Here is a 27,962-nt window from a genome sequence, read left to right on the forward strand (position 1 = left end):
GAAATGCATTTTTCTGGATTTTTTTTTGTTGTTATTCTGTCTTTCACTGTTAAAATACACTTACCATTAAAATGATAGACTGATCATTTCTTTGTCAGTGGGCAAACGTACAAAATCAGCAGGGGATCAAATACTTTTTCCCCCACTGTATAATTACCAGAAGCTCAGTTTACTCAAGGGAGATTTGATTTTATTTTCCTAATATGTTTACAATACACTCTGAAGGGCCTCTAAGTTAATTGTTTATGGACAGAAGGATAACTATCCAAAAAAATAGATAAGAATTGTTGGTTGCCTGGCTTTGACCAAATCCTGTGGTCTTTCTTTTGACTTTGCTCAACTTTATCGCACACAGACTCTTGTTGACTTTGGCTAGTCCTTCCTTCTCAGGAGCTGAGTGAAGTTTTCAGACAAAGGGCTCTTTCCTTTGAAAGAATAAACAAGCACTCTCCCATGAGGTTCACAAAAGTCAAAAGCTGGGTCATTAATATATTTATTTTGATCATCAACCTCAATTGGATGGAACAGGAGCAGGAAAGATATGAGAAAGGAATCTTTTGGAAAACAGGAATAAAATCTTATGATAACAATAATTAAATGAAATTGAATTCACCAATTCCCTGACTTTTTCTTGCTCTGGTTTTGAAAGTGATTTTGGACAAGGTGAAGAAGCCTTAGCAGGAGACAGTAGCTAAACACCTCTTTTATTGCTTTGGGTCTTGTTATAGTTTTCAGCGTCACCGATTGTGAAGCCCTTCTGTATTGCTTGGTGGTACTGTAGTTTGAGAGCCAAAGAAATCAAGAGCAAAGGGGCTTCTATTTGTTGAGTTGATCTCCTGTTATGGCTCTTATTAGCAAAAGATTACCTTCCTTGGTAATTAACAGAATAGAGTATGATAATCTATTCTGCATATGGGTGATTTGAAGATAATTCAGTCAGTTCCAAATGTAGGCACCCAATTAATTTCAGAAATAACACAAATGGAATATATGAATAGCAGGATTGTGGTATCATGATTTTTTTTCCTGCTTATGTGCCACCTCTACTATATTACAGTCATAGAATCAGAGAACTGGAAGGGGACATTTCAAGCATCAAGTCCATTTTCTGACTGAAGGCTGTCAGGACAAAAGGGCAGGGAGCTTCCACATGATCTTGCTCACCCAGAGTCACTTCCCAAACCTTCTCACATGAACCAAACCAGGTACTCAAAATCAAATGCTTGTATTTTCTTTCTCAAGGAAGAGATTGCTTTGGATCTCTTACATTTTGCTTGTTATTTTGAGCTACGTTTTCTATCAGTCAAGATCATTTTGAATGCTATTTCTCTCTTCTGTAATGCAGTTAGAGACTTCTGAAGGATTTGACTCAGCCTTTCCTCCTTCCAAGGTTGGTAAAATGAGGATACAGATCGTTAGGGCCAAAATGCTGACATTTGTAAACTGCTTAGAGAGGGTTGGAAAGCACTGTGAAGCAGTATATACGTCTACGTCAGTGGTTCTCAACCTGTGGGTCGGGACCCCATTTGGGGTCACCAAACAATGCAGTCCGCCATTTTTTCCCCCTTTTCCTTAGCTGTGTTACTCCCTTTTATTCTACTGGCTTTTGAAAGCCAATAGAATAGACTCTCTTGAATAGAGTCTAATTCTATTGGCTTTCAAAAGCCAATAGGAATTGTCCAGGCTGTCTCTGCCCTGTTGAGCCCACCAAAAGTCCCATTCTGCAAACGGTGCTGCACCAGTTGAGTAGTCCTTGACTTACGACCGGTTGAGTAGTCCTCAACTTACGACCGGTTGGGGGTCGCGTCATTAAAAAGATTGAGAACCACTGGTCTAAGTGCTGTTGCTGTTAATAGAAATGACAAGAGGGCTAGAGGCTATGTAGTGAGGTTTGGAGCCTGGGTCCCCAGTGCAGATATTCTGTACCTGACATTTTGTATATAACTGCCTTGCTCAAATCCCTCACATTGTAGGGTAAAAATATAAATAAAAGTAAATTCAACATTGGTGAAAAATACCTTGGATTAAAGAAAACCTCTCTGAGTTGGCTGTGCCTGAGAGCCTCAGAAAACTTCTGAGGAGTCCTGAAAAATTAGCCCATTTTTCCTAGTTAAAACATTGAGGTGTGAACTATTTCTAAATCACATTTCATGCCTGCTATGAATTCTTTAGCAGCTCAGTGGTTTTGGGACACTTACATTCTCTGCACTTTAAGGACTTCCAGAACAGTTTTCCTAACAATGACTGTAGCAACAACTGATCTTTATGTTTACAAGCCAACTGTAATATTTATTTGTATTTATTTATTTTAAAGGTCTATATGGCCGCTCATCTTAAGCAACTCCGGACAACTCATCCCAGAAAAGATACAGAAGGTAAAACAGAAGATTAAAATAAAATAATAAAATAATAAAATAAAATGTAAAACAATTTTCTGATTCTCTCAATTGCTGTGGTTGCAGTCTGCAGGCTGGAGCAGGCTGTGTGGCAGAGCGCCAGTCTCCCCAGTGACAAAACAAATATACAAGACAAAGCTCCATTTGTGGTGCTTTTCTGAGGAGGTGGGGTCAAGTGGTAGAGAGCGTGTGTGATCCATGTGTGATAGTCTTTATAAAATGTATTAATGATTTACTGCTACAGCAATGGCAGGGAGACATTATAGTCTAGAAGACTAACCTCCCATATGAAATACCACTTTTCTATTTTCAACAATTAGAGGTGTTTGAAGTGCTATTTAATCCAGAACAAAGCCACCGGTACAAAGAGGAGCAACAACAGGCTGAGGCAAAGCCCAAGTTTCATAGAAGCACAAAAAAACTTTTCAGAAGGAACCACTTGGTGCTTGTGGAATGCTGAATGTTGTTGGGAGGAGAAATGAATGATCAGTTGGCAATAAGAATGATATAGAACAATTTATCCAGCCTGGTTTTCTCCAGGTATCTTGAACTATATGTTCCATCATGCCTTAGAATGTTGATTGACAATGAGTGAAATTTAGTTCAAAGGAAAGACTGTTAGGAAAGACTGGAATAGAATGCTCTGGAAGGACACATGGTTGATGGACTGGAACCATTGAAGAATGTTTGCTATTACTTCTTATAGATCTCATTTTATGAATTCAGCTTACAAGAATTATAAAGAAACACATGTAGGGTGACTTAAAAATGCTCTAACATGCTACATAAATGTTCAAGGTTTTCTCTTACCTTGACAATATATCCCAATCTTCTTGTAGCCTGGAATACATTCACACTCAGCTTTCCCATTCTTTACCACACACAGGGAGTTTGCTTCACAGATTACTCCATCACAGTTGGGAACTTCTGGAATCACCAAACAGGATTATTTGAAATTAGAACCCCTAAAGAACATGAAAATATCTTTTATCTCCATAGATAAAAGATATCTGAAAGTTATGTCCCAAGTATGCAGAGGGATTTATGAGGAATTGTTCACAGGAGTCCAACACTTAGATGTGTCTTCATCGGATAACTGGAATTATAGTTTGTGTTCCATTTTGACTGTCTCTTTATAGCTTGAGTATTTTAAAACAGACTCCCCAGGGTTAGGAATTTAATTAAAAGCACTACATATTTACACCCAATCAGAATAGCATGTAATAATTCTTCCATTCTACTGCTTTAATTTGCTCTCCCACTTTAGAAGTAATCCCTCTGCCATAAGCAGGAAATAGAAGTCCCTCTCTCTCTCTCTCTCTCTCTCTCTCTCTCTCTCTCTCTCTCTCTCTCTCTCTCTCTCTCTCTCTCTCTGTGTGTGTGTGTGTGTGTGTGTGTGTTTTATGAGTGTGTATATGTACAGGGCAAACAACAGGATCAGTATTTTTAATCTTTTTTCTCTTTTATTTATTATCAATCCAGAAACCAAATACTGTATGGGGCTCAGACTGTTCTGAATACCTGTTAAAGGTTTATTTCTAAACTTTAACATGTTATTTATTGTCTAGCAAAAAAAAAAAAATCTAGAGATTGCCCCAGATGATCTCCAAGCCATGCTAGTTATTCCTAAAGCAATATGATGGTGAGATCTGAAGATCAAAGGAATGTAAAAGGTACACCCTCATTTACTCACTTTGGTCACACTTGGGGCCCGCATAACCAGCATAGCAGGTACACTTTCCATCTCCAGAGGGGCCATGGTTGCAAATTCCATGCTGACACTCACATACTAAGCAAGAAAAGAGGATTGAATAATTCATACTTACAGTCTTATCAAAAATGCTTCAATCATTAATGTAGCACTAAGAATATTGTTCTGGGAACTGAAAAGCTTTACCATGAAGCTCATTGGCTCCCTTTGAGCCAATCACTGTTGTTTGGATCAATCTTCTTCAAGGAGTTATTGTTAGAGAGATGAAATTAGTATTGTGCATACTATCTTGAGTTCCCAAAGTTTGCGAGTTTAAGTGTTTTGAACTGAAGCACAGACAACTGCCACTATATGACTGTTTAAGAAAGGATTGAAAATTGGTATATTGGTCTTAAAAGAACAAACATCCTCCTTGTCCAGCCAGCCTCTGAAAACCCAGTGATGATTGGAGTGCCAGGAGCACTTCAATTTTCGTGGAGACGAACAACCAGAATAAACTTGATCTTACTTGAGAGTTATCCCAATAGTCAAAAATACAAAGGATCTGCAAGCTCTGCTAATAAAAGTCATGCAGCAGAGTGAAAAATGGGGGGAAAAGAGGCTAAAATTAAATATAAAGAAGACCAAATTAATGCAAACAGATGGAACAACTAGCCTTAGAATTGACAATGAAGAAATCAAATTGGTGGAAATCATCTGCCATTTAGGATCAACCACCAACAGTAAAGGAACAAGCAGTCAAGAAATATGGTATACACTAGCATGTGATAAAGCTACCATGAAGGCCTTGTAAAAGATATTTAAATGCTATGTCTATACCTACAAAGATCAGAATCATGCAAACCAAGGTATGCCCTGGAATGGAAGCAAAAGTTAGACTTTAAAGAAGCAGAATAGAAGCAGTATGGACACTTTTAAGCTATGTTTTTGGAGAAGACTCCTAAGAATGCAATAGTGGCGAAGACTCCTAAGAATACTGCGGACATCCAAGAAGACAAACAAATGAAACATCAAAGAAATAATTCAAAGTTCTCACTCAAGGCACAAATGACGAGGCTGAAATTATTGTATTCTGAACACATTCTGCAAAGAGGTAGCTTTCTTAAGAAATCTATAATGCTGAGAAAGGTGGAAGAAAACAGAAAAAGAGGAACAGCAAGAGCGGTAGCAAGACAAATGAACTCAATTACACTGGTGATAAGGAATATTTTGCTTTAAATATGAATAAGGGAACATCAAGGTCAATGGTGTGGGATGCAAGTAAAGCTTTTATGCGTGGTATTTTGATAAAAATGAATAACTTGCATAGACAGAAACAGATTCAGAAACGTAAAGATTTAGAAGAGGAGATTAAATTAAAAGAGAAACTCCTAATTTCAAACCCTTTAGATGAAAAGGTGAAAGGAGCTATAAAACTCTTAAAAACACAATTTAACATGTTGATGGCTGATCAAGCTGCAACCAATTTACTATTTATGAAACAAAATACATTTTGTAATGCTAATAAACCAGGGAGATGGTTGGTTTATCAGTTAAGAAAGAAACAGAAACAGAGGAATATAGATAAAATAAATTATAATGGTATATTGGTTTATCAGAAAGAATTGATTAAGAAATCTTTTTTAGAATACTACCAAAAATTATACAAGAGTACTAATATTCAAACTACAGATATAAACAATTATTTAGGTAAAGTTAATTTTCCTAAATTAACAGAAGATCAGGAAAAAGAGATTAATGGTTTAATTACTAAGGAAGAAATTGTTACAGCTATTAAACAATTGAAATTGGGCAAAGCGCCGGGTACGGATGGGTTGACATCTATTTATTATAAAACTCTAGTAGAAGAGATGACTCAACCGTTGTGTGAATTGTTTAATAACTTATTACAGGGGTTAGAGATCCCTCCATCTTGGCGTAATGCATTTATATCACTGATTCCAAAAGACAATCAAGATCTTACATTGCCTAAAAATTATAGGCCTATATCTCTTTTAAATGTGGATTATAAAATTTTTGCAAAAATTTTAGCTAATAGGTTTATGGGGATTTTGCAGCAGATTATACATAAGGATCAATCGGGTTTTATAACTGGAAGGTATATGAAAAATAACGTTAGACAAATTATTAACTTATTAGAGTATTTAGAAAAGAATAACCAAGTCTCTGCAGGCTTGATATTTTTGGATGCTGAAAAAGCCTTTGACCAAGTGAACTGGCAGTTTATGTTATGTTTAATTAAGGAGATGAATTTTGGACAAAATATATTACAAGTATTATCTAATATATATCAAAAACAGACTGCTCAACTTATTGTAAATGGGGGTTTGTCAGAGGCTTTTGTAATAGAAAAAGGTACAAGACAGGGATGCCCGTTATCCCCGTTATTGTTTGTTTTAACATTGTAAATATTGTTGATTAAAATTCGGGAGTCTCAAGAAATAAAAGGAATAGAAATTAATAAAAAAGAATATAAATTAAGAGCCTTTGCAGATGACTTGGTTGTTACTTTGTCTCAACCTATTTGTTCGGTGGTAAAATTATTACAATTTATCCAACAATATGGACGTGTTTCTGGTTTTAAAATTAATAATAATAAGACCAAAATATTAGCTAAAAATATGACTAATGGTGATAAACAGGTTTTAGTTAAGTTAATAGACTTTGAAATTGTTGATAAGGTAAAATATTTGGGGGTTACATTATCTGCTTCCAATGTAAAATTGTATAAAAATAATTATGAAAAGTTGTGGATGGAGATACAGAAGGATTTAAAAAATTGGAACAATTTACAGTTATCCCTTATGGGTAGAATTGCAGTTATTAAAATGAATGTCCTGCCAAAGTTTATTTTTCTGTTTCAAATGTTACCTATTTTAAAGAGTGATCGTAATTTAGATGAATGGCAAAAAGGTATTAATAAATTTGTTTGGGCAGGGAAAAAACCAAGGGTGAAACTTAAAATAATGCAAGATTTTCGTGAGAGAGGTGGACTCAAGGTACCAAATATGAAATTGTATTATGATGCCGTAGTACTAACATTGATCAGCGATTGGGTGAATTTAACAAATATAGAAATACTTCATTTGGAAGGTTGGGATTTACTTTTTGGATGGCATGCCTATTTAATATTTAATAAAAAAGTGGATTGGGTTTTTAAGTCTCATATTATAAGAATCTCTTTGCTTAGAGTGTGGAGGAAGTATTATAAATTTGATTTTAAAATACCATTATGGGCTATACCTCGGCATGCCATAGAAGGTATAAGGAAAGGGGTTAATATGGATATGGTTTCTTATGCACAGTTACTTAGATGGGATGGCCAAGACTGGCAGTTAAAATCTTTGGAAGAACTAACACATGAAAATCTAACTTATTCATGGTTCCAATATAGACAAATAGTGGACAGATGGAAGATGGATTGTAAAATGGGCTGGCTTAGAGAAGATGAAACTCTCCTAAAACAAGTAAGAGATCAAAGGCCAACCCATATTAAGAGAGTTTATGGGGTTTTAGTGGAATTGGATTCAGAATCTGAATTAGTTAAAGATTGTATGATTAAATGGGCACAGAATATTGGTGAATCGATTTCAATGGATACTTGGGAACTTATTTGGACAAGAAATGTTAAATTCACACAAGCGCAAAATTTAAGAGAGAATTTTTATAAGATGTTTTATAGATGGCACCTTGATCCAAAGAAAATGTCCATTATGTACTCTAATTTACAGCCGAAATGCTGGAGATGTGGACACTTGGATGCTACTTATTATCATATCTGGTGGACGTGTAAGCATATAAAAGCTTTTTGGATTAAGATATGGTGGAATATTCAGAGAATTTTTAGAAGGAGGGTAAAATTTACTCCGCAATTATTTTTATTAGGTATTGTTACTGATTGTGATGCTAGGGAGGTTATATTGATGCTAAATTTGATTACAGCTGCTAGGCTGTTAATAGGACAATATTGGAAGAAGGAATCCTTGCCTATTTTACAAGAGTGGTTTTATAAAGTTTCGTATTTGGCAGAAATGGCAAAGATTTCGGCTTTTTTAAAGGAGCAATCTCAAGAGAAATTTTTTGCGGTATGGGAAAAATGGATAAATTTTATACAACATAATTTAGATATGGAAAAATATTATTTAGCCTTTTTATAACTTGTAATGATTGTTTTTTTTTCTTCTTCTTTCTTTCTTTCTTCTTCTGTATTATTATTTATATACTTTTCTATATATGTTTTATTTTTCGCCTACCTCTTTCTTTTTTCTTTCTCTCTCTCTTTTCTTTTTCCCTTTTTTCTTCTTCCCTTTTTTTACGTATATTATTATTATATATATTATTATTATGATTTTTATTATTATTATTAATTATCTTATAAATTGTATACGTTATTTTTTAAAATTTGTTAAATAATCCTATATTCAGTTCTGGGAAGTCGGGGGGGGAGGGTGGGGTGGTTTGGGAGGGGGGGTGGATGTTTATTTGTAAAATTTTTGAAAAAAATTCAATAAAAAACAAAATTACACTGGTGATGAAGGCTTCACTAAAAGATCAGATTAGGGATGAATTGTCATGCAGAAAATCTATCTATGTGGTTTCTAAGAGTCAACAACAACTTGATGGATCTTTACCAATAGCACATCTGTCTTGCCTGGAATTAATTTCAACCTGTTCTCCCAATTCTAGCCCAATATTGATACTGTTTTCCTTGGTGACTGAGGTTTGGAGTGGTGCAGCTGGGTACCCCAATCTTCTACCTATCCGCTTCATTATTCTCAGTTGCTTCATAAACCAGGGTGCTGATAGAGCTCTGCTGTCGAAAAGGCACTTAGGAGCTCTAGAGTCAATTATTCTCGGCTATCACTGTACTCTTCAGGTCAGGGATATCAGAATTAATGTAAATAGATAACGTAAGCAATTTCAAAATGTATTCAGAAATCGATATAGATCCATCAGATACCTGGCCCAGAACATTTTAACTATGCACTTCTATAGTGCCCATTGCTATTATTATGTGTCTATGATTTGCCCATCAGCTCATTCAAATTTTCCCTTAGTTGACTAACAGCCATTATCTCAATTCATTTCAGTGAGATCCTGGGCTTGAGATGCTTACCAGATTGACAGTCAGGGCCGAAATGCTTTTCATCCTTGCAATCTTGGCATGCGAAGCCACCATAATTTGCCTAAAGGAATCAAAGAGATGAACTTTTTACAATGGTATTTTTATGTAAAGAAGGAAGGAAGGAAGGAAGGAAGGAAGGAAGGAAGGAAGGAAGGAAGATAGATCTTGGGCTTCCTAACAATAGAGCTGAGGAAATTGTAATCCTCCAAGGCTGCAGAACTACAACTCCTTGTAGATCTCTCAATGATGTTGCCAATAAAAATTGCTGGAAGGTGTATGTCAGCTTCTGAAACAAGCCTGGCTGAAACCATCTTCGTCATTCTAAGTTGCCACAGGTTGGGGGAAAGGAAAATGGCAGCATTGCTAGACTAAACGTACAGCGGTCCCATGGGAACCAAGGTCATTCCCACAGAAGCTGGAAGATGGAGAAAAGAAGTTTAACGGAAGCCACCAATGGCTTTTATTGGGTAGTGTAATAATTGCACAGAAAAGGGGAGGAAATTGTTACATTTAGCTACATTGAATCTTTAAAGGGAATTTTAGATTTGTTTTCACTTTTGACCATGCCGATATTATTTATCTAATAAACATGTGCTTTGAGGAAATTTCAAGCCTTGGAGTTCTGATTTATTTGGTCTTGACAGTGTATTTTAGTAACATCTGGGAGGTCACCAATAGTTTACTTCTGTGGGATAATGCACAGTATACAAAGAAACTATCTACACACATTATCATCAATTTGCTTCCTTGGTAATGTTAAAATTAAATCTCCTTTGTTCTTTTAAGAAAGCACTACTGTATAAACAATAGTTGTGTGTTTTTTAAAGTAACAGACTGTATTTAGAAGAAAAAAGCATCAATTACTTAAGGCAATGCAGAACATAAAATGAACAATTAATGTGATGTAAATGTTTCATGTAATCATTATTCCAGAAGAGAATGCACATGTAAATAAGAGAGATGGAACTGAATCAGCTTCCTTCTAAATTCTTGCATGCTCCATCCACAATTCCTCTTTCCATTTGTAATCAAGAGAATGCAGGAGAGAAGCTGGCTGAATTACAAATCTCTCTGTTCAGTAAAGGAAACTCAGCAATGTAATAATTATCCTATTTGGATATAATAATCAGTAGTGGCCCTTTTCATCCAGTTGCCAAATAATGCATAAAAGCTTTGGTGAAAAGAACAAAATCTTACCAAAAAATTCATTTTAAAAATGGGGGGACTAAGAGCAGCTTTTGATGTCTAGAAGGTGCTTTGTTGATCTACAGGCACCGCTTTGCCAGCCTCTGCTTTATACTTTAATTCATAGTGTGCTGGACTATTACAGGGATAGGCAACCTTGGCTCTTTTATGACTCGTGGACTTCAACTCCCAGAATTCCTGAGCCAAGGTGGTGCAGCAGTTAGAGTGCAGTACTGCAGGCCACTTTAGCTGACTGTGTTCAGCAGGTCAGCGGTTCAAATCTCACCGGCTCAAGGTTGACTCAGCCTTCCATCCTTCCGGGGTAGGTAAAATGAGGACCCAGATTGTGGGGGGCAATGTAAATATATATATACATTGCTTACTGGTGTACACCACTTAGAGAGTGCTTGCACTTAAAGCGGTATATAAGTCTCATAAATAAATAAATAAATAAATACCCCGATATAGTCCTTTAGCAGCAAATGTACTATTGTAAAAAAAAAATCTAATTTAATAAAATATTTCCTCTTTTTACATGATTTTAATAATGATTAGGAAGCAAAATAGAATTTAATTATGTGCACAAATCAGCACATAAATTCTACTTGTTACTTGGAGTTCTTGATGCCAGTTTTGCTGAGAGTGTGATTTCCTCCTTGATGGCTCATTGATTCATGGCTGAGCAAGCTACTATACATAAGCAGGCAGCAAATGCCATAATCACTAGCACTAAGGATGCTACCTAGTTGGATAATGAAACATCTGCCAACAGACAAGCAGCACAGAGAGCATCAAGAACTCCACAGTTCAACCTTGAGTTACAGATACACTTGCCTGCTATATTTATTATTTCATGACATGCCTTTCTCTTGGTGATCACATATTAACAGCTCCATTAAGAACTTCGCTTATTGAGCATTACAATATATACTTTTCCAAGAAGAGTAGCTATTAAATGATGAGCAGAATGAAAGGGCATCAAAGAAAGCCAAGTAAATTGACAAATGGACTCTGTGGGTCTTCCTGGTGACACTGAAGATGCCCATCTTAAATGCACAGACAGCAACACAAACGTTTCTACAACGATTCGCCTTTAAAATACACTTTGATAGTGGAACAAGGTATAAGAGCTCATTAGCATAAACATTCAGAGAGATTCTTGCTTCCCATCAGATTCCCTTCAGTCTCCGGATTTCTTGTGGAGAGGGGTGATAGTCTGGTTTTTGTTTGTTTGTTTGTTTTTTGTTTTAGTTCTAGGACAAATTTACCTCTCCAAATGTAAATGTCACTCTCTTTCTTTGATTAGCAATGTGGGAGAAAGTCATCCAAGCTAGTGTTGTGATGCACTACAACAGGGGTCCTCAACCTTGGTCACTTTAAGACTTGTGGACTTCAACTCCCAGAATTCCTCAGCCAGCAAAGTTGAAGTCCACAAGTCTTAAAGTGGCCAAGGTTGAGGAGCCCAGCACTAGAAGAACGCTCTTGGTTATAAACTGTCCAGCCTACTGCTAGTAATGCATTCTTGGAGAAAGCAAACCCAATCTTACATTACAAATGCAAGTTCCATTATTCGTAATGCCATCCAAACAGGTTCCATGCTGGTTGCATATGTTTTCAGATCCACCAGGACATTCTATGAGAGGAAGAGAGTTTACCCACATTTAGTTTGTTTTAAAAACTGTGTCATTCCCATACTGTTTTGATTAAATCAGGTGCATCCTCATTGCAAGACATTACAAACAGTGTATGCCCATTTCGTCTTAGTTCAGTGGCCTTGTGGAGAAAGCTCTATTCGTATAAACACCAGGGCCTAGTTTTGTTTCTTTGGGCCATCCGGGATAAAAGGAGCCTTCCTTCTTAATGAATCTGGTTCATTCAGAATAACAGAATCTTGCAAGTCTAAAAGTACAACTCTCCCCCATCATCTTCACAACTCAAGAAAAGATGGGAGTTCCTTCTCAGACATTTGCCATCTCCCTGAATTCCTTCTGCAGGCTCAGCTGCCTCTTATCTGACTGTTGTCTACTCTGTGATTTTTCTTCTGTCTCCCAAGGTCAGTCCTAGATGCCATTATAATTGGAGACCCTTCTTTCTGTGTTGACTTGACTGGGACTGACTGTTGTACATCAAATGTACAATTGTTGTGTTATGTTTACAACAGACATGTCAAACACAAGGCCCGGGGGCCAGATGCGGCTTGTGAAGTGGTTTCATATGGCCCGCGAAGCCATCCTGGAAACAGTGAGGGAATGGTCCCCTCTGCCTTGGCCCAGGCCAGCTGGGAGCCAATGTACAATTTTGTGGTGGCCATCTATGCTGAAACATATTCAGTCTTAGCTCCACAAGGCTGTCTGGAAACAGCGAGGAACCAGGAGAACCTTGAGCAGCAGCCTTGAGGAAGTGAGGCTGGGCTTGGTGCCACGGGTGCTCAAGGGCCAGGCTGGGCATTTGACCTCTGGGCAGCCCACACCACCATCCACCCTCCCCTCGCATGGCCTGAGAGGAACAGTGAGGCTCTTCCAGTGGACCATGCCTTGGCGCTTGCCCTGGTCCCACCCCCTTTTGCCAGAGCCCCTCAGATCTGTCCCACTCCTGCCCAGACCCCCACAGGCACCCTTGACCCAGACAATGTAGAGCTGGCCACACCCACCCAGTAGGCCACACCCACTCCATCCGTGCCCACCCAGGAGGCCGCACCCACCCTTGTCACACCACCCGCCCCCCCGAGGGCAACCGCAATGCTGATGCGGCCCTCAATGAAATTGAGTTTGACACCCCTGGTCTACAATATGGGTTTTTGAATTTCTTTTTCTCCTTTTGCTGTTGTATGTCATCATTGTACATTGCCTGTACAATATGTGCAAATGATTGCAAAAGGTATATTTTTTTAAGTACACAGCATGCTGATACTGCCCGCCTCTGTATGGCCCAGTGTTTAAATCCTTATTTCTTATTGGATTCCATAGCTTCAGTACATAGAGACTCCAAAAGATTGTCAAGCAAAACATGATTCCCAAACCATCTGAGTCCCTGTCTATGTGGTATGTTTCCTATATTCAAAAACTTACCATAGCATTCAGAACCCCAGGATCCAGAGCAGCATTGTTCCTCTTCTACGTCCTTTATGCACAAGTAATTGCACCCCAAGATAGATATGGTATTCTCACCCAGGTTTACTGTATACCTGAAATAGGAAAACAAACACACATATGCACAGATGCAAAAATTGTTATCATTCAGGGAACTATAAGGCACAGTGATATATTCCAAACAACACCTATAGCACAGAAAAGCCAAAATCTGATCTGAAAATACTTTCTATCATGATCATCTGCCTTGAAGGTAAAACTAGAAATAGCAGTGTCAATTTTCTGGCTCAAATTTGGCTGCCCCGAATCAGTGATACAGAATTGTTGACCTTACTTCCTTTACTCTTGGTTTCTCAATTGTGTGTATAGATATGTGTAAGTGTGTATACAGGTATGTACACATAAACATATGTACCTTGTATCTACAGTATGTACCTAAGTAGATAAGTAGGTATAAGTATTTTCAAAAACCTAAAAGCATATGACTTGGAAGAAAAGCAAAAACATTTTTATTCTAGAGCAGAGGAACAGAGTGAAAAGAATAGTAGATTTAGAAAGGCAAATTCTAATTGAACAATTAAACCAAAAACAACTAGCTAATGATAACATCAATACAATAGTGGAATCAATTGCTCATGGAAGTTGTGGATAAAGAATTGGGGGTGTTGGCCCAGTGTCCAAAACGCTCCTTGCAGTTCTGTAATTTTATCTATACCCTTCAGCTTGCTTCAACAACAGATGAGATGCCTTGTTGTATCAGTATTATTTACATAAAACACTAAGCCTTTGTATAGGTTAGCACAGTGAATGCAACTGCTTGCTACACCATTCCTGGCTTAAAAACGGAGCCAACAGACATGAGCACACCTTAGTAGGGCATATTCACCATTCAGTCATATTAAGCTTAAACATTGTGCAAATATACTCAGCGGAAGAGGCTTCCATTGACAACTAAGTTGCATGCATAGGGTGATCTTTCTGTTCTGCCAAGAAATCCTTCCTCAATTCATAGGGTGAACCTTTAAGATTCATCAGTTTTTTGATTCTACATATTGCCAATGGTTAGTTTACCAACTGTTCAGCAGTTCTCCAACCTGCTTTCCCTCTATATGTGTGGATCTCAACTTCAGGATTCTCAACAATTGCCCTGCTGACTGGGAAAATCTGGAAGGCTCTCCAGATTGGGAGAAGCTAACTTAGAAAGTTAACATATCACCATCCAAGTTACAAATGAAAATATTTAATCTGCATATCAGAAGCTTAGTTTTTTTAAAAAAAAAAAAAACCTTTGAGATTTATTGAAAATCATAGAGGAAATTAAATTAATTCCACAGCAGATACTAAAAGTACAAAAATTGCTTAAGCCCTGGAACTTCAGTCCTGTTTCTGTAAGTTAGGTATAGCAACTTCAATATCAATGAGACACTGTGCAGTTTTGGTTTTCAAAAGCCAAATATGTTTGATACATTTGACAGCAAATGGGTTGGCATCCATATATTAAGAATTTAAAATATTCTGGAGCTTAACTTCAAAGTGTAGTAGTGAGGAATAGGACATAATAGAACATAACTGTTACTTTAGGACAGGGGTCTTCAAACTTGGCCCTTTTTTGACTTGTGAACTTCAACTCCCAGAATTCCTCAGCCAGTGTGCCTGACTGAGGAATTCTGGGAGTTGAAGTCCACAAGTCATAAAAGGGCCAGGTTTGAAGAACACTGCTTTAGGAAATCAGCATGCAATAAAAAAGCACAGATGTTAATTTGCAATTTGAGTAATACTAAACTAAAAATTAAATGATTATGAGAAAATGATCTAGATTCAAAAATAAGAGAAAACATTTTTGCTAGTAGATAAATAAGGAATAGATTGAATTTTATTATAATCACAGATTAAAATAAAAACATTACTATTGTTTTTTTGTATTAGAAAATGACATCCAGTACCAAATATATTACTGATATAAGGAAAGGAAAAGATATGTATAGGCTGTTTTGTATCTATTGAAAAATATTTGTGTATATCATATTTCCAAGAATTTTTGGCATCTTTTATAGCTCTTATTGGCATTCATATGGAAGCCCAACATTACTAAGAGGCTTATTTGGTTTTTGAATTAACATTAAATTTTATTTTGCCTGCAGTGAGTTTAATATACTCTTAGAAGCCACCCCTGCAGTACTTGAGCTATGAGCAAGGGCTACCCAAAACCAAAGATCGGTACAGTAAATAAATAAGGATTGCTTGAATTTGATTTGTACTTCATAGCAATCCTGATTACCATTCTGAGAGATATCTTAAACAGCTCAGTCTCACTCTACCTACTGTAAATACCACAAAACATTTTGCATACACCTGAATTAATATTTTTTCTTCAGTGGCATTTAAAGTATAGGTTCTACTCTACAAGCTTTGTAAATCAAAGATCAGTTTACTGCAGATATTAAGATGTGTTGCTCTAGTGATTTCTTTATAAATGTTATTGTTAAAAATGGGTGCCATTCAGTTGCATTTTGGTCTGTGACTGTAATGAAGATTGATTTATCTGTCTAGCTCTCCATTATCATCTACCTGCTTGCCTGCCTGACTACCTGCTTATGAAAACAAATATGTTTATGTTGTTTCAATTACTAAATAATATGATTAAACTTTGCCACAGGCCATAATCGGTCATAATCCACTCTAGTTATCTCAAAAATCAATAGCACTATCCAGATGTGGTTACTTACAAAGATCAGCTCTGTCACATAATAAAATGTATTATTTACATAGAAACCTCCAAGCCTTTGGTATAGGATTGTTATGTATCTGATGTGACATCACAATCCAGGCTCAAATTCTGCATGCACAGAAAGTAGAAGCTTGACAGATGTTGTGTCCTATTAACTGGGACTGGCCTGGAGTTTTTCATCTTTATTTTTCCCCATAAGTGTAAACCATCCCTATGACTTTACCATTAAGCAAAGTGTCCTTTGATTCATTGGGAAATCCCTGTTCTAAAATATATCACACACACTGAAATAGAAAAGAGCACCTTTTTACCTGCATTGCCCTGGCTTGTCAATTAGCGTCCATCCCTTTGGGCACCTCACCCTCTGAGAATTAAGAGCGCAAGTAGAGCAAGAAGTAGTCTTCCTATATGTGAACTTCCGATGACATCGCATTGATTTTAACTGGAAAATGGGAAAGTTAATAATTCTTATAAAAATGCACAGTTTCATAACTCAGTTAAAAGATAACAAGCAGCATCAAAGGGTTTTCAAATCTGTTTAATGTCTTATTTCCAGAGATAAAGCCAAGTGACAGGCATCTGGAAATATTTCTGATCAATCCATATCTAATGCATGCCAGCCTTCTTTGATCCAACATTGTCTGATGGTTTGGGCTGCCCAGCCTCATCACAGCATGCCAGCTGAGAAATATGGGAACTATAATGCCACACATCCCAGAAACTCTGGAGACAAATCGATCCACACTAATGAATTACTGGTTTTGGCTTTGCTGCTACATGCACAGAAAAGTGCTGCCCCCATGCCAGCAGTTTAACTTCGGTCAGTAGCACTTCCCCAACAATGTTGTAACACAACCCAGAGAACCTTTCATTTCTCTGTTCTGCAGCAGAGATGACTCTGCTTTATGAGTCCCACATGTGAGGCCATAACTAACATATGCTAGGACCTTGATACATTCAACTGCAGAAAACAGGGTGCACCCACCATCTACAGGATCTGCGTCCATTCAGATAACTACACCAACACTGGAGAAATTTGGTTTTGTTCAAAAGTAGATAAGAGAGCCTTGAAGCACATTAGAAAAAAAGGAAGAAGGCATGCCTGGGGATTTTAGAGGAGGAAAGCTGTGAGCGAGCAGATAAGAGGCTGGAGCTAGGTATTTATCTTTTCTGGTGCTCTATTGTTTCGTTGAGGAAAAATAGATTGGATCTCACTTTTACATATCTTACTTCTACATATTTGACCATAGAGTAAGGTCCCCGGTTCTTAATCCGGAGACAAATGTAACTCTGTGAAGGAATGACTCCTCTGAATGTGATGAGCATCTAACTGACGAAGTCTCTCCAGTTCAGCAGATAGTATAAATGAGCGTCTCTGAGAATTGGATCCTCACTCCATTCCCATTGCTATACTGCACTTTTCAATAAGTGCTAGGTTCTGTTCCAATTGCTAAGTAAAGATACTCTAAATAAATATAAATGCTTGAACCCATTAAAGCGGGTTAAACCAAATTAACTTTACAAAGTTAAACCCAAACTATATATACAAACCATTACTGGATTAGATTAAGTTATCGGCTCAATGTTCTAATTCAGAAGGTAATCCCATCCAGTGAATGGTAACATTTCAGTAATCTGCTCCCTATTGTTTATTCATCACTGCAGGCAATAAATGACAAAATCAGAGTTTTGGATGTAATTCTTCAGATTCTTGATGCAGTGTCAGTATACCTAGCCCTCTTTGAACACACGATATCATTATTGTTGACACATTCCTAACATTTTGAATTTATTGTGTGGTAAAATAATGCATTTGTTTAAGTGCCAGAAAGTAATGTGACTCCCTTCTTTTTTTGTGGCTTTTATACGTAGCAACAGGATATCTGTAAAAAAATGTCTTTAGTCACTCTTAATAGTATTCATATTAAGAACATACATTTTATTTTCCTGTTCTGTACATTTATATAAACACAGTATCATTCTACAGATTTTTTTGGGGGGGGGGGAGTTATTGGAATTCATCCTATTCAAAGTTCATCTTTAAGTTTGGATAAGCTCAGTTTCAACAAAGCTCTTTAAATGCTCTCAGAAATCCAGATTCACCAGGGAAAAGATGATTCGGATTATACATACACTCACAGAGCACTCAAGGTTATCCATTTTGCAGCTGTGCGATCCCAAGAAAAGATCCCTGTTTTAAGACAAAGGTTGACAAATGTTTGGGACATACCCCGGTTTCTCCAAATCACTTTTTCCTGTTGAAACTGGATTACTACATAGCCCTGGTTTCTTTCTCAGAAAGGCCAAATACATTTTCCTATATAATTCCTTCCTTCCTCTTACATCTTCTACAGATTTATTTATTTATTTATAAATAAATAACTCAAGGTGGCAAACATATTTAATACTCCTTCCTCCTCCTATTTTCGCCATGACAGGGTGAGGTGAGTTGGGCTGGGAACAATTGAATGGCCTGAAGACACATGTTTATTCATAACTGTTTGACATCTAAAAGAAGAATACTTATGTTATTAGGCTCTTTATCAATAATTAAATTACTTTTTGATTTATTCTATCTTCGTAAACATTTGTTTAAGATATGAATTTTTCCTTTACAGATTTTGAGTAAACAGCAATAGATTGGCAAAGAGATCTGATTCTGAGTTGTTTACAACTCTTGGTTCATTATAGAAAATTATATGTGGAAGGACTGAGAGTTCAAAATAAATTCTGGAGATTTGAATGTGATGATGATGATGATGATGATGGGGAAGAGGAAGAGGAGGAAGAAAAATGTGATGGACTGTGCAACCAAGCATGATAAAAATAATACATCATCTGCCTATCTCAAGTCCTTGGGGAGGATTAATGGGTGAAAAAGATCCAGTCTAAACATCTAGCTGTCAGTGCGAACAACATAATTATTTAAAAATTATTATTTTTTAAATTAAATTTATTAAAAATGTATATGCCACTCAACCCCAGATTCTGGTCTGTACCTTTTATACCAGGCTCTGGTGGATCATGAGATTTCCAATATATTGGGGGAAGGGGGAGAAATCTCGTAAAGCTTCCCTAATCCCTCCAAATGGGGGTAAAATAGGGAGACCAGGTTTTTACTCTTTCTACTCTGGGAGGCTTCAAGGAATGTTAGGGGGTTGCCCTATTGCATTCCTAAATTAGACAATACATTTATCAATGTTTAAATAAGAATAATTGAAAAGGGGGAATTATTCAGCTTTTATTAATATTTACACTTAAAAACTAAAAATAGATTATGCTAAATGAATTGCCAAATCATTTGAATTAACTTACTAATTCTGATGAAAAATTCTTAATTGTTTAATTTATTAAAATGCATCAACTTTGCAATTTTATACATATATTTCCCCAAACCATACACACAGTGTAAGGACAGACCTAAGTCTAAGGTCTGGTTAAATGGAAATTTGCTTTTTGAAGCTGAAGTAATATTTATTTTTTCATCTCATCCTCTTTTCAAACATCCTGCTGCCCCTTTAAGTGCTGAAGGATTCTACAACTTTTGCCAGAGAAGCACGCTAATTTTCCCAAGTTCGCCAGAGCTTATTTCCAAGTTAAAATGGCAGAGTGGACTGCAGTTTTCACCCCTCAGGGAAACTTACCTGATTTGTCCGCCCTTCATCTTGAAAAGTTGCACATATTGCTAGGATGAACAAGACTAATCCAAGAATTTTCCTCGGCATGCTTTTCCAAAAGATATCTCTTTGCCCAAAACGGGAAGTGTACAGTTTGATAAAATAACACCGCCTACTAAAAATGAGACCGAAGAAACTGTGAAGTTAAATGAGAATGGAGTGAAAGTCTTTGCATGATGTAAATCTCTTAGTCCTAACTATTCAGAAGGAGCAGCATTTTGACTAAACCTCAACTGTCAGCAGATTTAAAAGGAAAAAGCAGGGAGGCATAGACTGCATGAAAATGATTCTGAGAAAGGAAAACAATGGATTACACAAAACAGGAACATTAACAAATTTCCTCTCTTCTATCAGTTACAACAGACAGAAGGAAATCCTTTCATTTTTTTTATTGGAATGGAAGTCTGATTGTGTATTTAGCAATGAGGTAAAGCTGCCCATGAACTAGATTTTGTTAACAACCCAGATGGTAAATTTATATGATATCAGGGTAAGTTTTAATTCATCGGCAACTTTTCAGCAAACCAATGAAAACATGAAATATAAGATAGCAATGTAGAGAAAATGCTGCTTATAAACATAGTGGCTTCCTGGTTATTTCTTGATATGGAGGACAATCCTTATGAAATTCTTATTAAACCAACTTTCTTTGAAATTTTTGATTTTCAAGGCATGATGATTATATTATTCCCTCAGTATTCCTTCCATTCTTCCTCCTTCTTTCTCTTTCTCCTCCCCTACCTTGCAATTATCTGGACCAATACTAGTTGTAGTTCTGATTCTTTGAATCATCCTCAAGTCCTCTCTAAATTCTTGATTGCTGATATTAACACAGAATATTTGATCTATCACAATATTGCTGCGCTGAATAAAGGATTCTTGATTATGAAGTTAGAAATGAACAATTACTATATCAAATGGAGAATATACTGCAGTTTAAACTGTGTAGTCAGGAATAGGGTGAATCTCACAAGGATCCAAAAATCTGCATAGCTTGTCCTTCCCAAGAAAGCTGTAAATGCCCATAGTTGTTTAAAAATAGCCTCTCTGTAAGACTCAACAAATGATTTTAGAAACCAAAAGTTGGGATTGCAGAATTATAGCCCCAGGTTCACTGCCCACCAACATGTAAAACATTGTTGTTTGTTTTTATCGATTTATTTCTATTCTTATGGAAGTCTAGGAATGGAACGGATAAAATATTTCTGTTCAGTAAATTGTCATCTCAGAACAACTTATATTCTGAGATAACAGCTGTAGAGCTTTGCCATTAGACACTAACTTTTTTAGCAGTTAACAGTATGTCTCTTTACGAGCAATAAAAAAATTATCCGGTTAGTCATTAGATAGGGCCTATGTGTTTTGTACTGTAATAAATATTCCGATGTGAATTTTGTATTCATATCAATTGTGGAAGATCTAAAGTGGTGCATTTATGAAGGGAGGAGTCTAAAAAGTTAAAATGGTTTTTTAAAACCGAAATAATAATGAATTAAGCTGCAACAATATGATTGAAGCCACTTTTAAGATATATAGTACTATATGTGCAACATACAGTACATAAAAATGGGGTAGGGTTTTGATTATACAGTTTATTTATTTTATTTTATTTTTAAAATTTATAAGCCACCCACTCCCTCAGGACTCTGGGCGGCTAACAATAAAAGCACCATATAACATGACAAAAAAACAATTCAATAACAGTCATCCAGGGGTCAGATTTTATAAACCCCAGGCCTGGTCTTAAGCAGCTTACGGAAAACCAACAGGGTGGGAGTGGTCCTAATCTCCGGGGGGAGCTGGTTCCAAGACGTGGGCGCCATCACAGAGAAAGCCCTCCTCCGCAGCCCCGCCAAATGGCACTGCTTGGCCAATGGGACCTGAAGGAGGCCCAGCCTGTGGGGTCTAACCGGACGAAGGGAACTATGAGGTAGTAGGCGGTCTTGCAAATAGTCTGGCCCTGAGCCATATAGGGCTTTAAAGGTAATAACCAACATCTTGAATTGGACCCGGAGACCAATAGGCAACCAGTGCAGCTCATGAAGGATAGGTGTAACGTGAGTGTACCGAGGAACACCCACTATTACTCACACGGCTGCATTCTGGACCAACTGTAGTCTCCGAATACTTTTCAAGAGTAGCCCCATGTAGAGTGCGTTGCAGTAGTCCAGTTGCGGCTAGCATCTTAACTTTTGAACACTCACACCCACAGATGCCCGTTTATAGCATAGTATATATGTATAAGTATATCCAGAAAGATAGGAATATTTGCATACCTACATAACAGAAATAAAAATGTATCAGAAATAATATTTAAGAGATCTATAAGAATACTTTTCAAATTTTTAATTGTTAATTTTTCTTTTTTTTTCTTTTTGGTTTATTTATTGCTTCACCTTAGATGCCACTGAGAGGCAACCAACAAACCTATAGCAAGTATATATATCCATACATTTGAAACAGTGAAATAACAACAATCATACTATAATTTTAATTGAAGACTACTTATTTTACAAAGATAACATTATACATTTTGCTGTAAAAAAAGATAAATAGATAACATGCATGCCTTTTACATGGTCTTTTTTTGCTTGATTCTAACACAATATATGAGCCTGTTTGCCAGATTTGCTGCATTAGAAATGGAAGGAGAAAAAAACCCCAAAGAAAAACACCAAACCTCTTCATACAGCATACTATGGAATGATTCACAGAAAACCATGTGACTTTTTCAGCTCATGATTCATTCAGGGGTCAGCACATCTCTAATTTATTTATGATCACAAGAGAACTGTTTTTTTTTTACCTGAGAATGTTTTATTTCATAATCATCTTTTCCAGATCAGCTGCTCTTCTATATTTTTATGAGTTAGGGAGGCACTGTTTTTTCAATTAACTGTTGCCGTAAGTGTAATAACACTATTAGAAAATAGGTATTATAAAATGCCGTCATTGGTAACGTTCCCCTACATCAGGGGTCTTCAGACTTGGCCAAAGCTGGCTGAGGACTTCAGAGAGTTGAAGTTCAAAAGTCATAAAAGGGTCAAGTTTGAAGACCCCTGCCCTACATTCACTGTATTTTTTAAAAAAATTCATCTTATTTCAACAATACCTCAAAGTTTAGTATCTGGGAGTCTGAGGTAAGTAAAGTTTTTCTTAAGATTATCATGTGCCAAGTGGCTTAAAAGTAGAGACATCTTTGAACTGAGTTTGACTTCTGATGACGATGTTCCCACAGCTTGCTTAGCAGCATTAATGAAGGAACTGACTGTTCCTCATTGAACGTACATGTCCTTCTCCTCTGAAAAGGGTTGTTGTTGTTGTTTTTACTGTGCAAGCGTTTTCAAAAGTGAGAGCCTCAATTAATTTGGAGTAGCTAAATCTGGTCAATTTAAGTTGCCCAAATTCATGATTTTTGTTTTCTTTAAAATAGCAACTGGTTATTTTATAAAACTACTGAATTAGGATGCCCAGCTTCTTCTTTGATTTCTGATGTTTTAGGATATGCTTGTGTCATTAGACACAATATCCTAATATCTGTGAAGGGGTTTTTGGCATATTTCATCAGCTCATACAGTATATATATGCTGATGATTACTGTTTATTTTTCAGAGTTATACTCCATTCCAGCTCAGATATATTTGATTAACAAGTTTGGGTGACTAGCAGGATAGTCTTTTAATTGAAGCAGTGTTCCAATATCTCAGGGGCTGCCACTAAGAAGAGGGAGTCAAGCTATTCTCCCAAGCACCTGAAGGCAGGACAAGAAGCAAAGGATGGAAACTAATCAAGGAGAGAAGCAACCTAGAACTAAGGAGAAGCTTTCTGACAGTTAGAACAATTAACCAGTGGAACAACCTGCCTCCAGAGGCGGTGAATGCTCCAGCACTGGAAGTTTTTAAGAAGAGACTGGACAGCCATTTGTCCGAAATGGTATAGGGTTTCCTATCTGAGCAGGGGGTTGGACTAAATGACCTCCAAGGTCCCTTCCAACTTTATTATTATTATTATTATTGATCATTGCAGTCAGCCAGATGTTCAGACTGGATTTGGCATTTTGTCTACCTATCAACTCCTTACCCAGGACCTGGGATAGGCAGATGTGGATGTTTGATGGTATTACAGGTATCGTCGCAGGATGGAAGCAGTTCCTAGTAAGGCCACCTTTTGCAATTGACTAATGGCAAATTTGTCAATGCCAATGGAGTTCAAGTGGTGCTCCAGTTGTTTTGGGATTGCACCCAAGGAGCCTACCACTATTGGTACTACCCTTGCTTGCTTTTGCCACAGTCTTTCTATTTCTATTTGTAGGTCTTTGTATTTTGTTATATTCTCCAGTTCTTTCTCTTCTATTCTGCTATCTCCAGGCACTGCCACGTCCACTATCCAGACTTTTTGTCTTTCTTATCGACAATTGTTAAGTCTGGGGTGTTATGTTGCAGGTGCTTGTCTGTTTGAATTCTGAAGTCCCAGAGCAGTTTAATTTTATCATTTTCTATGACTTTCTCTAGTTTATGATCCCACCAGTTTTTGCTTACAGGCAAATGATATTTTTTGCAGATCTTCCAATGCACCATTGTTGCTACTTTGTCATGCTGCTGCTTATAGTCAGTCTGTGCAATCTTCTTGCAACAGCTTACCAGGTGGTCCACTGTTTCTTCAGCTTCTTTGCACAGGCGGCACTTACTGTCTGTTGCTGTCTTCTCAATTTTGACTTTATATACATTTGTCCTTAAGGCTTGGTCTTGTACAGCCAGAATTAGTCCCTCGGTCTCTTTCTTCAATTTTCCCCCTCTTAGCCATTGCCAGGTCTTGTTAATATCTGCTTTCCCAGCTATTTTTTTTAATGTATTGGCCATGTAGTGCTTTGTCTTCCCATGCCTCTATTGTGTTCTTCATTTGGTCTTTCTTGTAGGCCAGTTTGGTCTCTCCAGTAGTCAGTATGCCTTCCTGATATACTAATTTTAGTGCATCTTTATCATTGTTCTTCAGATATTCTCCCAAAGCCATTTTTTCTTCTTCAACCATCTGAGGTACTTGTAGCATTCCACACCCACCTATTTGCCTTGGTAGATAAAGTCTATCAATGTCACTGCATGGATGAAGGGCATGATTCATTGTCATTATTTTTCTGGTCTGCCTATCCATTGCTTTTAGTTCTGCTTGAGTCCAGTCCACTATTCCAGCTGTGTACCTAATGACTGGAATTGCCCAAGTGTTGATTGCCTTTATGGCATTTCCTCCATTGAGTTTGGATTTTAAGATCTTCTTCACTCTCTTGATGTATTCACCTCTAATCTTTTTCTTGACTTCAGTGTGCTTGATGTTGTCAGCTTGAAGGATACCCAAGTATTTGTAGTACTCTTCCTCATCCAGACTCTTAATGTTGTTTTCGTGGGGCATCTTGATTCCTTCAGTTTTCACTATTTTTCTTTGTTTGATAGTAAGTGTGGCACAATTGTCCAAGTCGAACTCCATAACAATATCTTGGCTATATATACGGACAGTGTTGAGCAGCAATTCTATTTCAGATGATATTTTTCCATACAGCTTCAGATCATCCATGTAAAGGAGGTGGGATAGTCTGGCAGATGTTTTTGATGTTTGATAGCCTTGTCCTGAGTTATTCAGTATTGTTGACAGAGGAAACAGTGCAATAACAAATAGTAATGGTGATAATGAATCTCCTTGAAATATTCCTCTCTTGATATTAACCTCTCCCAGCCTCTCACCATTGATCTGCAACTGTGTCTTCCATTGTGCCATTGATCTTTGCACAATCAAGATGCCCCACGAAAATAACATTAAGAGTCTGGATGAGGAAGAGTACTACAAATACTTGGGACACTGAAACCATCATAAATATGAGTCAGTTGCCAAGTGCCTGAATTTTGATCACATGACCATGGGAATGCTGCAAATGGTCATAAATATGAAAAACAGTCGTTAAGTTATTGTTTTCATTTCCAGCTATTGTTGAAAAAAATACTTTAGTCATTTGAAGAAAAGAGATTTAGCTTCCCCAATTTTCAGTTATACCATTATGCATATAATTTGACTGCTATCAAACTCTGGGGAGCTTCACTTATTGCTCTTTGGGAATACACACATATAGCACCTTTAATTATTCAGACTTTTTTGGGTTCAAAATACAATAAATGTATCTTTTCTCACTATTCCACCAATTTGAAAATTGTGGCATACATTTCTGAAATTTTTCAATTGGATTGTTTTTCTCATGTCAGACTGATATTATGGGGTACTCCAAACTTTGGAATTGACAAAAGCCAGCCAACCCTACACGGAAGCTTTCAATGGATGTTGAGACTTTTACTTTATGATGCAATACTGGGAGATAATGAGTTATTAGTTGTTGTTTTTTCTCTATGTAAAGAATAATTGTCTATTGCCACCTACTGGCTACACTTACAACTACAATTATTGATATTTCAATTCTGACCAGTATTTTCAGTTTCAAGGACAGCTAAATTATACAAATAACAAAAGACCTCAGTTTAAGCATTCTTTTCCTGTTTCGTTTGTTAAAAGCAACTGTTTAAACTGAAGGTATGGAGGTGGAGGTATTACTTTTCATTCAGTTGTCAGCTCCCCCCCCCCCAAAATTATATGTGGAATTATAATGAAATCTGGGAATCTTTTACTGAAGCTTCATGTAAAACTTGCATATACCAATATGATGCGTGAGAACCTCTTGTGCATTTCTTTGTTCTATTTTGCTTTTCCTGTTGTTTAATTTAATTTAAATCTAAAATGAAAAATACAATAAAACAGCAACTACTTTTTTTTTAAACTCCTCTGCTGGATTTTATAAATATTCTGAATTGGAAATTATTCTTCTTTCTTGCTTCATGAATAACTTTTCCTATATTGGCTCTTAGAGAGAAAGGAAGTTCTGAATCAGAGGCCAGTCTCCTCCTCTAGAGATGGAACATTTATTTAAATTTCAATTCCCTAATACTCAGAATGAGGCTTATATGTATAAATCACTTGAGCTACAAGCAGTATATTTACTTCTGACAAATGTGACAAAGATTGGCCTGAGTTAGAGATATGCATGACCTCACTTATCAAAAACAAGGTCCACTATAATCTTTAAGTATGTAGCTGCAGCCTAAGAAAGTTTAAATAATTATTTTGCAGTTGTTCCTAATAACGTTTTCAGCTTGTATTCTGAATTCCCATCCAGGGGGCATTGAACTATTCAAATCAGCTACAGCCCATACACATTTATGTCTTTTTCCTACCCTTCCACTTCTTATTCTGAAATCTCCAAATTCAGATCAGAGGCTTACCTGGTCCACAGGAGACAACAACCACCCTTTGGAAGCCTAGAAATGAAACCTGACTGCAATAGCCCCATCTTCTCCATCAAGTAGTACTTAACAAGAAAGCTTTTTCTTGAAAAATGAAAATAAAATGCAGTTTACTAACACTTTAAGTTTGAATTAAAACAAATGGGACAATTGCCCCTTTTACTAGGACTTCAATAAGGCATTCGATAAAGTAGATCACAACCTACTACTTGATAAGATAGAAAAATGTGGGTTAGACAGCATCACCACCAGATGGACTCATAGCTGGCTGACCGGCCATACTCAGCATGTGGTCCTCAATGGAATTGCATCTATATGATGGAAAGTGTGTAGTGGAGTGCCCCAGGGCTCTGTTCTGGGCCCAGGGCTCTTCTACATCTTCATCAACGATTTGGATGAGAGGATAGATGGGGAACTCATCAAATTTGCAGACGACACTAAGCTGGCAGGAATAGCCAACACTCCAGAAGAAAGGCTTAGGATAAAGGAGGATCTGGACAGACTTGAACACTGGGCACTATCTATCAAAATGAAATTCAATGGTAAAAAAAGTAAAGTTCTGCATTTAGGCAAGAAAAACCAAATGTACAGGTATAGTATAGGGGGTACCTTGCTCAATAGTAGTAACTGTGAGAAGGACCTTGAAGTCCTAGTGGACAATCACTTAAATATGAGCCAGCAGTGTGCTGCAGCTGCCCAAAAAGTCAACACCCTACT

At 37.0% G+C, this 27,962-nt stretch overlaps 1 protein-coding gene across 2 annotated transcripts in view; it reads right to left on the bottom strand.

Moving 5' to 3' along the window:
* Positions 1-20,175, bottom strand: part of STAB1 (stabilin 1) — a 119,382-nt gene extending 99,207 nt beyond the window's left edge. The window contains exons 1-7 of one of the 2 annotated variants that reach the window (XM_039353898.1): positions 19,879-20,174; positions 16,546-16,676; positions 13,486-13,601; positions 11,965-12,050; positions 9,224-9,293; positions 4,090-4,185; positions 3,207-3,323 (exon numbers count right to left, since the gene is read on the bottom strand). In XM_039353898.1, coding sequence (XP_039209832.1) covers positions 3,207-3,323; positions 4,090-4,185; positions 9,224-9,293; positions 11,965-12,050; positions 13,486-13,601; positions 16,546-16,676; positions 19,879-19,959 — 697 coding nt within the window. In that variant the 5' untranslated portion in view covers positions 19,960-20,174. Of the gene's footprint in view, positions 1-3,206; positions 3,324-4,089; positions 4,186-9,223; positions 9,294-11,964; positions 12,051-13,485; positions 13,602-16,545; positions 16,677-19,878 lie in introns of both variants that reach the window. The other variant, XM_039353900.1, reaches the window with a different exon arrangement.
* Between the last annotated feature and the right edge of the window lie 7,787 nt (positions 20,176-27,962).

The sequence above is a fragment of the Crotalus tigris genome, unplaced genomic scaffold (genome assembly GCF_016545835.1).
Source record: "Crotalus tigris isolate CLP2741 ecotype Arizona unplaced genomic scaffold, ASM1654583v1 scf7180000018537.1059022, whole genome shotgun sequence".
NCBI classification, from domain to species: domain Eukaryota; kingdom Metazoa; phylum Chordata; class Lepidosauria; order Squamata; family Viperidae; genus Crotalus; species Crotalus tigris.